General features: G+C 55.4%; 6 protein-coding genes and 1 non-coding gene across 9 annotated transcripts; 6 read left to right on the forward strand and 1 right to left on the reverse strand.

Annotated features, from left to right (window-relative positions):
- Positions 1–848, forward strand: LOC112350386 (chromatin assembly factor 1 subunit FAS2-like). Its single transcript, XM_024686506.1, has 4 exons — positions 1–136; positions 185–326; positions 382–476; positions 528–848. Exons 1-4 carry the CDS (start codon positions 4–6, stop codon positions 581–583), a joined length of 426 nt encoding a protein of 141 aa, XP_024542274.1. The 5' UTR covers positions 1–3; the 3' UTR covers positions 584–848.
- Positions 849–989: 141 nt separating this feature from the next.
- LOC9647922 (ultraviolet-B receptor UVR8) lies at positions 990–3339 on the forward strand. The gene is made up of 13 exons (XM_002981510.2): positions 990–1112; positions 1183–1372; positions 1424–1610; positions 1685–1831; positions 1894–1975; positions 2030–2185; positions 2248–2421; positions 2474–2545; positions 2602–2676; positions 2731–2849; positions 2915–3000; positions 3054–3115; positions 3176–3339. Exons 2-13 carry the CDS (start codon positions 1309–1311, stop codon positions 3242–3244), a joined length of 1293 nt encoding a protein of 430 aa, XP_002981556.1. The 5' UTR covers positions 990–1112; positions 1183–1308; the 3' UTR covers positions 3245–3339.
- On the forward strand, positions 3335–4539 carry LOC9647923. 2 transcript variants are annotated; one of them, XM_024686503.1, is made up of 6 exons: positions 3335–3518; positions 3567–3643; positions 3701–3742; positions 3805–4024; positions 4071–4168; positions 4240–4539. In XM_024686503.1, the coding sequence occupies exons 1-6, from the start codon at positions 3362–3364 to the stop codon at positions 4249–4251; spliced, it is 606 nt and encodes a 201-aa protein (XP_024542271.1). In that variant the 5' UTR covers positions 3335–3361; the 3' UTR covers positions 4252–4539. The 2 variants fall into 2 exon arrangements, with proteins under 2 accessions (XP_024542271.1, XP_024542270.1); XM_024686502.1 differs by having other exon boundaries at positions 4071–4539.
- A 2-nt stretch (positions 4540–4541) lies between these two features.
- On the reverse strand, positions 4542–4625 carry TRNAY-GUA. Its single transcript is given in 2 exon segments — positions 4542–4577; positions 4589–4625. It is a non-coding gene; the product is annotated as a tRNA-Tyr (tRNA).
- A 71-nt stretch (positions 4626–4696) lies between these two features.
- On the forward strand, positions 4697–7349 carry LOC9647924 (protein FLOWERING LOCUS D). Its single transcript, XM_002981512.2, has 3 exons — positions 4697–6354; positions 6408–7099; positions 7165–7349. The coding sequence occupies exons 1-3, from the start codon at positions 4716–4718 to the stop codon at positions 7249–7251; spliced, it is 2418 nt and encodes an 805-aa protein (XP_002981558.2). The 5' UTR covers positions 4697–4715; the 3' UTR covers positions 7252–7349.
- LOC112340476 (protein N-lysine methyltransferase METTL21A-like) lies at positions 7349–8266 on the forward strand. Of its 2 annotated transcripts, XM_024686504.1 has the most exons (7): positions 7349–7407; positions 7455–7521; positions 7561–7641; positions 7709–7802; positions 7854–7991; positions 8055–8136; positions 8192–8266. In XM_024686504.1, the coding sequence occupies exons 1-6, from the start codon at positions 7373–7375 to the stop codon at positions 8066–8068; spliced, it is 429 nt and encodes a 142-aa protein (XP_024542272.1). In that variant the 5' UTR covers positions 7349–7372; the 3' UTR covers positions 8069–8136; positions 8192–8266. The 2 variants fall into 2 exon arrangements, with proteins under 2 accessions (XP_024542272.1, XP_024542273.1); XM_024686505.1 differs by lacking the exons at positions 8055–8136; positions 8192–8266 and having other exon boundaries at positions 7895–7975.
- On the forward strand, positions 8151–10723 carry LOC9647925 (pentatricopeptide repeat-containing protein At5g27110). The gene is made up of 3 exons (XM_024686489.1): positions 8151–8266; positions 8325–8417; positions 8471–10723. The coding sequence occupies exon 3, from the start codon at positions 8554–8556 to the stop codon at positions 10225–10227; it is 1674 nt and encodes a 557-aa protein (XP_024542257.1). The 5' UTR covers positions 8151–8266; positions 8325–8417; positions 8471–8553; the 3' UTR covers positions 10228–10723.
- The last annotated feature ends 392 nt before the right edge of the window (positions 10724–11115 follow it).

The following is an 11115-nucleotide window of genomic DNA, read 5'->3' on the forward strand; positions in this document are numbered from 1 at the left end:
TTCATGTGTCTTGGGATTTTCGCACTGAGACCTGCAGCAACAATATCTAGGCCAGCTCTTCATTTCCCTGGAGCTAGTAAAGCGGTGGTGGCCACGTCCTTCTGCCCCGTCAAGTTTGCTCTCGAGGGAAACACTGGTTGGTTTCTTGTGCCATCATCTCATAATGTCATTGTCTTTTGTTCAGAGAACCGCGTTTTCAATCTACCGCACCGGCTTGTCTTTGCTATAGCGACACTCAACTCTGTTGCTATCTATAACACGCAGATGCTCAACCCGACAGCCTTTCTAGGAGGCATTCACTACCGTGCCATCACCGATCTTGCCTGGTAAACTCTTCTGGCTTCGTTCCCTCCTACAACCGGGCTCTCACCCCCGCCGCAGGTCTTATGACGCCAAGTTCCTGGTTGTCTCGTCACAGGATGGCTACTGCACTGTGGTGGAGTTCGAGGAAGGGGAGCTTGGGCGGGCCGTGACAGGTATGTGTATTTCAAAGTGGAACGCCTCGTTTCATGAGTTTGCATTAGCAGGCAAGGCGGTGGGGGAAGGAGCGCTTTCGCAAGGCCAAGGGCCATTTATAACATGAACATGACAAGAGGACCAAGCAGCAGGCGACAGCAGTGGGTGTGTGGAGTTTTTTAATCTTTACTTTATCTTCTATAGCGTTTTTTTGCACTGGATTCGCGAGGAGCAGTGTGAGCGCGATGGCATCAGTCACGTGGCGCTGCGCCCTGCATGGCATGCATGTATGCATGCATGGACGATTCAGCTTCCGGCGCGATGAAGAACTTCGTCGCGGGTCGCGGAGAGATAAAATAAAATATAAAGCTCTCTATAGAGATGATCTCGAATCGAGCACAGGATCAAGCGCAAAGTCGTGGGGAAAGGGTACGGTAATCCTGCCATGCGTCTGATTGCGATTGAAGCAGGGGAAACAAAAGTCCGGCCGTCTCGACCTGCGGGGATTAAAGATATCGTTGCTACATTATACATTGAGCATGGGCGAGAGAGGAGCATGTGAAAGCGACAAAAGGGCTTCCAAAGGCTCAGGCTGGCCACTGGCCACACACTCGAGCCCTGACCACGGCCGCTCGCGCTCTTCATTGTATGACGAGGTACATTTTCATTCTTCTCTGCTTCCCTTTCATTTGGACGCTGGCTCGTTTCGCTTGTGAATGCGTCAAGGCGTGACTGCTTGTGCGCTTGTGTGCGCACGCCCCTGGATGGATGGCGAGTAGCTTCCTCTTCCTCGAGCGAGCGAGCGTGAAATGAGGAGCAAGTGATTGTAACGAGGGCGAGGGCGCGATTGCAATGGCCGGGGAGCGCAAGGTGCTGCTGGTGTCGGCTGGAGCCAGCCACACCGTAGCCCTCCTGTGTAAGCAAGCAAGCATCTCTCGTGTCTAGATTGTCACGCTGTGGGCTGCAGCCGGCCAAGTGGTGTGCTCGTTTGGGCGGGGCGAGGACGGGCAGCTGGGTCACGGAGATGCGGAGGATCGGCTCTTGCCGCGGATCATCGGTGCGCTCAACGACTGCGAGATCTCGCTTGTGGCGTGCGGCGCGGATCACACCACCGCCTACTCTGCAACCAGGCTCACCATCTACAGCTGGGGCTGGTACTGCTACCGTCTTGTCTCTCTCGTCACACACGCCTCTCACTCGTCTTCTTGTCATGGCTCATACATACCAGGGGCGACTTTGGGAGGCTCGGCCATGGCAACTCGAGCGATCTCTTCGTACCCCATCCAATCAAGGCGCTGCAGGGCCTCGAGATCAGGCAAATCGCTTGCGGCGACAGCCATTGCCTGGCGGTGACCGCGGATGGAGAAGTCTACAGGTGCATTTCCTCTCGTGCATTCCTGCTCGTGCTTTTATCAACCGCTCTGTCTACCTGCGTAGCTGGGGCCGGAACCAGAATGGTCAGCTCGGGCTGGGAGATACCGACGACTCGCTCGTCCCGCACAAGCTACTAGCTTTCGAGGTATGTCATACGTATACCTTTGCTTGACGTTCGTGGGCATGTGCATGCGCGCAGGGGGTGTCCGTCAAGATGCTCGCAGCAGGGGCGGAGCACACGGCAGCTGTGACCGATAGCGGCAAGCTCTACGGCTGGGGGTGGGGGCGCTACGGAAATCTAGGCCTGGGCGATCGGGGCGACCGGATGCTACCGGCTGAAGTGCCTGCTGTTGGGGTCATTCTCTTCTTAGAGCCCGATTGATGCACATTGTATATGGTCTGACTTGGTGGTGACAGGATGAAAAGATGTGCATGGTGGCGTGCGGGTGGAGGCACACCATCGCCGTGTCCCAGTCCGGCAAGCTCTACACGTATGGGTGGAGCAAGTATGGGCAGCTCGGGCATGGCGACTATGCGGACCATCTCTTACCACACCAGGTGGCAGCCCTGGCGGAGTTCAACATCACACAGGTTGGCGAGCATGTTACATGTCGTTCATTGCCCGCGCTTGTGCTGCGTGTAGGTGTCTGGAGGCTGGAGGCACACCGTTGCTCTAACGGAAGCGGGCAAGCTTTACGGATGGGGGTGGAACAAGGCAAGTCATAGCACTTAGTTGCAATGGCTGACCAGGCAAAGTGTGGCCACATGCAGTTTGGTCAAGTTGGTAGCGGGGATGTTGATGATCACACCAGCCCGCAATTGATTTCCATTCCAGGACAGCACCAGGTACCTCTGCATCCATTTTCGGTGTGCTAACCGACGCCAGCGTTGTGGTTGCAGAGAGTGGTGCAAGTCTCGTGTGGTTGGAGACACACCGTCGCGGTGACTGACAAGAACAATGTGTATTCCTGGGGGCGAGGAACAAGCGGGCAATTGGGACACGGAGATGCTGTGGACAGGTAAGGAACTTACAACCTTTGTAAAGTCCGGCGGCCGCTTACAACATCGCACCTACGAGTTGCAGAAGCGCACCTAAAGGCATCCAAGCTCTGAGTGCCGACGGCTCGGCCTGTGAGGGCCTGGAGAAATCACCGGAGCCGGCTGTAACCGGTACTTTGCTAGAGATCTCCTCTCCTTTTTCATCTTCTTTTGTTGGCTGGCAGGAAGTGGCGTTGCAAATTGGATATCGCCATCCGAGAGATATGCTGTGGTTCCAGATGAAGCTGTGAGACTCTCTCTGGTTTTCAGTTGAATTGATCTTACTATTCTTTCGTGTTTTGTACAGGTGTTGGTGGGGCAGATGGGAGATGCCAGTGTCCCAGACACGGACATAAAGCGCATTAGAACAGACTAGAATGTATAGGTGGTAGTTGTAGTTTTTCTTCTCGTTGTGTTTCCTTTGAAGCAAACAAACATGCTGCTGTAAATTAAACACTTAATTTCTCTCTCTGCTTACTTCTTGACTGCGGCTATGGCGGCTGTGGCCTCACTCGCGTCATTCTCGAGTGTTACATCAAGCAGGACTTTAGCCACACCCGGGTTGCTGCTTCGGAAATGCAATCGGAACTCCGAGCTCTGTGTCGCCGCTCCCCAACACCCACTTGGGTTGCTGCGAGCATCCTCTCAAGGTAACACTAGGTAACATACATAATTCAAGATGAGCAAGATGAGCGCAGACAATGTTCCTGCGGAGATCCGCGACGACCCCAAATTCGTCGCTATAAACGACGATGATCCAAGCTACGGGCCTACAGTAAGTACGCCATTGTTTTGCCTTGACATATCAAGTCCAACAGCCGTCTGTTGAAAGGCAATGCTCTTGGTGGGATTTGACAATCACGAGATTCCCAAGGTATGCGCGGCAGCCTCTTTCTCCTGTCGATGGATGGATGGATCGAGATCGATTGTGATCAGGTGATCGAATACCTCAAGGGCATGGGTGCGGAGGCCATCGTCAAGGTGATTGTGTGCTGCGAGGACATGCTGCGCGAGACGCTGTGGGAGTGCATGCAGCGTCCATCCAACGTGAGCAACCCCCCTCCTGGTACCGCAGGCAGGATGCCGCGCATTTGCTTCATGTCGGGCATGACGGGCCAAGAGGTGGTGACCATTGTGCAAAGCTTCCCCGGAATAGGTGCGCATTCCTACTTTAAGCCCGTCAACTTACACGCTGTCGCCAGGGTTGGAGGACACCGCATTCGCGGCGCTGGTGCCAAAAACCGCTGGCCAGAGCCTGGAGCAAGTCATGGAAGAGGTTATCGGAGATCACGAGAGACTGGTAAGTCGAAAACGGAAAAGGATCGATTTAACTCGCGGCCATACAATCTTTCTCGGTTCTATACATCACAGAAGAAACATTGACACTGAGGACGATCACACCTTGGGAGGAGGAGGCGGGTAGCCGGGCTGGCCGGGTGGAGGAATTGGGTAGCCGACCGCTGCTGGAGCTTGCATGCTTCTACCCCTTTTCCCGCAGTAGTAGCACAAGAGCGCCAACAAAAGGATGAAGATGGCCACGATGGGCAGCGGGATCACATACACATACCGACCCATAATCGCAGAAAGAGCAAAAATCCCTAGCTAGGAACAAGAGGAGATCCACCGACCTTGCTTAAAAAGAAGGGAAAAAGAGAGTAAGCTTCGTAAGAAGATCCGACTTGCCGGAATCGAACCAGCGACCTAAGGATAGCTGTGAGCACTACAGTCCTCCGCTCTACCAACTGAGCTAAAGTCGGGCGTTGGGACATGCGCCATTACATAACCTGTTATGTATGCAAATTCTCCACCTTGCCCTAAAGTCTGGCGCTTCTTCCTTGGGGTGAGACATGGAGGCGCCCATTCCTCCTCCGGCTGCCGCCGGGGAGACGAGCAACAACGGCAGGCGGAAGAGGCGGCGGCAGGCGAGGGATGTGCTCCTGGAGGAAGCCATCGACGAGGCTGGGAGCCGGCTGGCGGGCCGAGGTAAGAGCATCCGAGCCCTCCGGCAGCAGGCCAAGAACCGGAGCTACGACGAGACTCTCATCGACCAGATGTTTGAGAAGCAGCTGGGAGCGCTCAGGAAGAAGAAGCGGCCCGTGGACGTGGACAAAGAGGTGGATGTGGAGGCGATGATTGGAGCTGCAATAGGCTTCCCCAGGGAGTCGCTGACGGAGGAGGAGATTGAGGCGGGCGTGGTGGCGACGCTGGGTGGCGAGGAGCAGGCCAACTACGTGATTGTGCGCAACCACATCCTTGCGCGCTGGCGGGACAATGTCAACGCGTGGCTGAGCGAGCAGAGGGTGATGGAGTCGATCCGGAGCCAGCACAAGAGCCTCGTCTCCGCGGCCTACACCTTCCTGCTGTCGTATGGCTACATCAACTTCGGGGTGGCTCCGGCCATGCGGGCCGCCATCCCTGCCGAGGCCACCAGGTGCTCCGTCGTCATCGTCGGCGCGGGCCTCGCCGGCCTGGCTGCGGCCCGCCAGCTTCGAGCCTTCGGTCACAAGGTGGTGGTGGTGGAAGGCAGGCACCGACCCGGGGGCAGGGTGTACACCAAGAGGATGGAAGGCGGAGGCCAGGTTGCGGCGGCGGACCTGGGTGGCAGCGTCGTCACCGGCATGCATGGCAACCCGCTCGGGGTGATTGCAAGGCAGCTGGGCCTCCCCCTTCACAAGATTCGCGACAAGTGCCCGCTCTACCAGCCCGGCGGTGCTCCCGTCAACGAGGATGCCGACCTCAAGGTGGAAGGCCAGTTCAACAAGCTGCTGGACCTGGCCAGCAAGTGGAGGGAAGAGATGGACAAGGTGTCGGACAGCATTGCGCTGGGGACGACGCTGGAGCACCTGAGGCACCAGGGGGACGTGGCCCGTGACCCGCAGGAGAGGCAGCTCTTTGACTGGCACCTTGCCAACCTTGAGTACGCCAACGCCGGGCTGCTCTCCAATCTCTCGCTCGCCTACTGGGACCAGGACGATCCGTATGAGATGGGTGGCGACCACTGCTTCGTGCCGGGTGGGAACGTGAGGCTGGTTGCGGCCCTTGCGGAAGACGTGCCCGTGTTCTACGGCAAGACCGTCCACACCATCCGCTACGGCAGCAGTGGCGTCCAAGTCCTCACCGCGGACCAGATCTTCGAGGCGGACATGGCCCTGTGCACCGTGCCTTTGGGAGTGCTCAAGAAGAGGTCCGTCACCTTTGAGCCGGAGCTCCCTCCCAGGAAGTACGAGGCGGTGGACAGGCTTGGCTTCGGTCTGCTGAACAAGGTGGCCATGCTCTTCCCGGTTGCCTTCTGGGGATCCGAGCTCGACACTTTCGGGCAGCTGACCGACACGCCTGCCAGGAGGGGCGAGTTTTTCCTCTTCTACAGCTACGCGGCTGTGTCCGGTGGCCCTCTTCTCATTGCCCTGGTGGCTGGCGAGGCTGCAATCAACTTCGAGCGAATGCCGCCCCTGGAAGCTATCCAGCGTGTTCTGGGAGTGCTTCGAGGTACGGAAGGTGTTGTTTCGAGCTCTGACCCATGCACGGGTACTTTTCTGCAGGTATCTATCAACCCCGCGGGGTGGTGGTTCCGGATCCGATTCAGACGGTGTGCACGCGCTGGGGGAGCGATCCTCTTTGCTTCGGGTCATACTCCAACGTAGCCGTGGGTGCGTCCGGGGAAGACTACGACATACTGGCGGAGAGCGTCGGAGGCCGCTTATTTTTCGCAGGTGAAGCCACTACCCGACGCTACCCAGCCACCATGCATGGAGCCTTTCTGAGTGGCTTGAGGGAAGCTGGTAACATTGCAGCTCAGGCTGCGGCCAGGGGCTCACCAGCCCAGGTGCCACGCAAGGACATCCAATCGTATGCCACGGTGTTGTCGGACATCTTCAGGGAGCCCGACGTCGACTTCGGCAACTTTGCGGTGGTGTACGATCCCAGCTCGCAGGATCCGAGCTCTTGCGCTTTGCTGCGGGTGGTGATTGGAAACAAAACCAAGGCGAGGCCGGGAGATAGCACGGAGCAGCCCAAGCCGCAACCCCCGCCGCTCCACCTCTACACCATGATCACGCGTCAGCAGGCGCTGGAGCTGCGGGAAGTTCGCGGGGGTGACAAAAAGCGACTCCTCTACCTATGCAGCAGGGTAGGCGTCAAGCTGGTGGGGAGAAGGGGCCTTGGCAGCCGGGGAGACGCCATCATCGCTGCGCTCAAGTGGTCTCGCTCCACCAAGGATCCAGCAGCGGCGCAGGTACAAGTGCTTGGTGACGCTTTGGTTTCTTGTGATTAACTCTCTTCAATCTCTTCAATCTCTAGGTGGCGGCTAATGGGAGCAAAACAACTTCCACCACCCCAGCAGCAGCATCAGGAACAGCAGCAGCAGCACCAGCCAATGGAAGCTGACGGAGTTGCGTTTCGTTCAACCGAGCCACGAAATTTTGGTGGCTTGTAATACACCATTAGACAGCGTGAGTGCAATAAAAATGAAATTCTTTTTTGGATACAGATCCAGAGTTAGCTAGGTATGGCCGGCGACACAATCACCTCTTTGGCGGACAGGTGTGTTGTTGCATCGCATTGCTTGCGCTCGAACTTACAGCGCGCAGGTTCAACACCCAGCACACGAGCGCCCTTGGGATTGAGCTGTTTGGTCACCCGCTGCTCATATCTCAGGTGGGTATTGGTGGACAAGTCTGAAGGTAGAAAACGCAGTCCGTCCTTGGACAGGATCCAAATTCCAAGCACGTTGGAACAACCGTGTGGGACTCGTCGGTGGTGTTTGCCAAATTCCTGGTTGGTTGGTCTAGAATGCTTCGGCCTCTGATTAGACCATGTGTTCCGTTGTGTGTGTGATTTTCAGGAAAAGAATTGCAATCGCGGGCAGCTGAATGGCGTCCAGATGGCTGGGAAGCGCGCTATTGAGCTGGGAGCCGGGTGTGGTGTTGCAGGACTAGGTGAATTTCCGAATCGATGCCTCTTAAGTTGTAACGGTTGGGTGTTGGCAGCAATGGCACTCATGGGCTGCAATGTGGTGTTAACTGATCAGGTGGAGGTGTTGCCGCTCCTGCTCAAAAACGTGGAAAGAAATGTGGCTAGGATCAAGCTGGCTTCGGTCACGAGCACAAGCGAGTCCGTTGGTCTCGGTGATAAAGCCAAATACTTCTTCGTTCCTCCTTTCTCATGCATTATGTGTCAGGAAATGTCAGCGTTGCCGAACTAGATTGGGGAAACAGCTGCCACATAGCTGCATTGGAACCACCATTCGACTTTATTATTGGCACCGATGTTGTAAGTGGTTGATCCATCTCAAGTCACCCTTTTTGCTGCCGCCACCTTTTTCCAGGTGTATGCCGCCCAGCACCTGGAGCCTCTGCTCACGACGATTCTCTCCCTTTGTGGACCAAGGGCTACAGTCGTGGTAAGTAAGCCTTCCATCATTTGCTATCCTGGACAGCTATTTATTTGTCCATGAGCAGCTGGCTTATGAATTTCGTTCGCCCGAGTTGACTGAGAGGCTTCAGGCCATGTGCAAAGAGCACTTCGAGATAAAGACCATCTCCAAGAAGAAGGTTCTGTCGTCTCACCGTAGTCGGATGACCAACCTCTCTATTTTGTTTTGCAGATGGATGCCTGTTTCCAGCACCCAAACATCCAGCTTCTTGTCATGTCAAGGCGCAGGCTGCATAACACAGCGTAGGAGGGGATATGCAGCGGATGGAGCTGCACGATGGTGGCCGTCAAGCCTACCACGCCGAGTATGACCAACTTCAGAGGAGGCTCAAGAGAATAGACGATGAGCAAGACCCGGCTGCAGCCTTGACGGTACTACTCAAGCGGTGTCGCCAGGTGGAGCATGGCAAGCTTATTCACGCCCACATTGCCACCAGTGAGGTCTACAAGCGCGACAAGCTTCTCCTCAACATGCTCGTGGAGATGTATGGCAAGTGCGGCAGTATAGCGGAGGCTTGCTGTGTCTTCGACTGCATGTCTGTGAGAAACGTGCACTCGTGGACGATTATGCTGGTGGCACTGGCGGAGAATGGAGAGTGCAAGCAGGCTGTGAGACTGTTCCGGGAGATGCTCCTGGAAGGTGTCAAGCCCAACGCCTTCACGCTGACCAGCGCCTTGACTGCCTGCGGCCACGCTGGGGATGCAGACGAGGGCCACAGGATTGACGGAATGATCGCGTGCACCCAGCTCCGGGTGGACGTTGCCGTGTGCAACGCTCTCATCAGCATGTATGGAAAATGCGGGTGGCTTGACCAAGCCAAGGCTGTCTTTCACTCCATGCCATGCAAGAACGACATCTCGTGGACTGCAATGATCGATGCCTACTGCCAGCGGAGGGAGTGGGCACGAGCACTGGAATGCTTCCACGGCATGGATCTCGAAGGGGTGAGGGCGTGCGAGATGAGCCTCTTAGCCGCGCTGGAAGCTGTGCGTGGGGTGGAGCGGCTAGAGCAGGGGGAGCACATCCACGCACGCATCGTCGAGCAGGGATGGGGATCGGATCCATTCCTTTGCACGGCACTGGTGGCTTTGTACTCGAGGTGCGGCGCCACAGAGGGAGCGAGAGCAGTGTTTCGAAAGATGGACAGCCTAGAGGTTGAGTCGTGGAACGCCATCATGTCGGCAGCAGGGGGAGGGGAGGCCCTGGAACTGTTTAGTAGAATGCTGCAGCTGGGCGTCAAGCCGGTGGCTATAAGTGTGGTGGCAGCGATGGAGGCGTGTGGCAAAGTGTGTGATGGTGCCCGCACAAGAAAGCTCGAGGAGGCGATTGTGTGGGACGCGTTTGACGCTAACCCTGTGGTTACCTCGGCGCTCATGGATGCGTATGCCAAGTGCGGGCGGCTGGACGATGCTCGGCGGGTGTTCGACACGTACCGCTGCATGGGCATGTGCTCTTGCGTGGATGTGGTGGCATGGAGCACCTTGATCGCTGCTTATGCTGAGAGTGGAGACAGCGAGTACGCGCTGTGGCTGCTGTACACAATGGAGCTGCATGGTATCCAACCCAACGCCGTCACCCTACTCAGCATTCTCTTCGCTTGCAGCCATGCTGGGTGGGTGGAGCATGGATGCCACTTGTTGGCATCAATGTGGAGGGATCGCGGCTTGTACCCTTCGTCACAGCACTACAGCTGCGTGGTGGACATGCTTGGACGTGCTGGATGGTTGCTTGATGCCGAGCGTCTGGTTTGCTCTATGCCAATCCAGCCCGATTCTGTGGCTCTCACAAGCCTGCTAGGAGCTTACACGCTCCATGGTGGATTACGTCTAAGCCCATACTTTCAGCAGATCATGGGTTATGCGACATTGCCTCATAATACTGACAGTTCACGGAAGGAACGGATTACAATCGAATCTCAGCTTCATTGAAGGCCGTGCATCTCAAGATTGATCCTCGAGCAGCTCCAGCGGATCGGGACATGAAGGAGGAGAGCTCCTCAGCCATGGCAAGGTATGAACAAACTAAATTTTCTTCTGGAAGCTGAAAAGGCTGTTGCTTACATAGCGTAACCTCTATTCATGAATAAGTGAAGCGTTAGGGATAGGTGCTTGCTGGCATTCCAATCCAAGTATTCAAGTTCAATCACTTGTTATTACAATTTCCAGAAAGATTTGAACTCACCATCTGTATCCCAAATCTGCCATGTGGCATGTCTGTGGCTATAATAGGGGAGGCCAGGTGGTAAATCCAAAGCTACCCAACTTGTTCATTGGCCAGACAGACTGTGGAGTGTGTTTGAGTGTGTTTGAAGAGGAGAGGACGACTTAGGACCTTTCAAATGAGCGAACTGGCTGGGTGGGGGCTCTAAGGTAAGCAAGGTGTAATTGCCTTTGAATTGCTACTATAACAATTTTTTATTGATTAGATCTGCTCAAAGTTACTATACTGCCACCAACAAGCCATTTCTTCCTCCCCTCAAACTTTTGGACACTCTGAAGATTTAACTCTTCAAAAACACTCTTAGATTCAAGATCACTATCCCATTGTTAGTAACTAGTTGTGGATGCTCACACATGGTCTAAAGCCACTGTGTTGCCATTGGCAGGCTATCAGATCTCTTTGGAAACACTCTCCATTCTAAGTTATATAATAATATTTCAAGAAAGGGTGACACCCTTCTATTTTTATCTCTAGCATCTCTTTACGGTGGGGTTCCATGCGTCCCCTTGAGAAAGTGGGGAAACCTTGTGCCATACACCCCACTAGTGATATGACATGGAAGGGGGGAACCTAGTGACATGGAATTTTTTGTCTTG

The sequence above is a fragment of the Selaginella moellendorffii genome, unplaced genomic scaffold, assembly GCF_000143415.4.
Source record: "Selaginella moellendorffii unplaced genomic scaffold, v1.0 SELMOscaffold_49, whole genome shotgun sequence".
NCBI classification, from domain to species: Eukaryota; Viridiplantae; Streptophyta; class Lycopodiopsida; order Selaginellales; family Selaginellaceae; genus Selaginella; species Selaginella moellendorffii.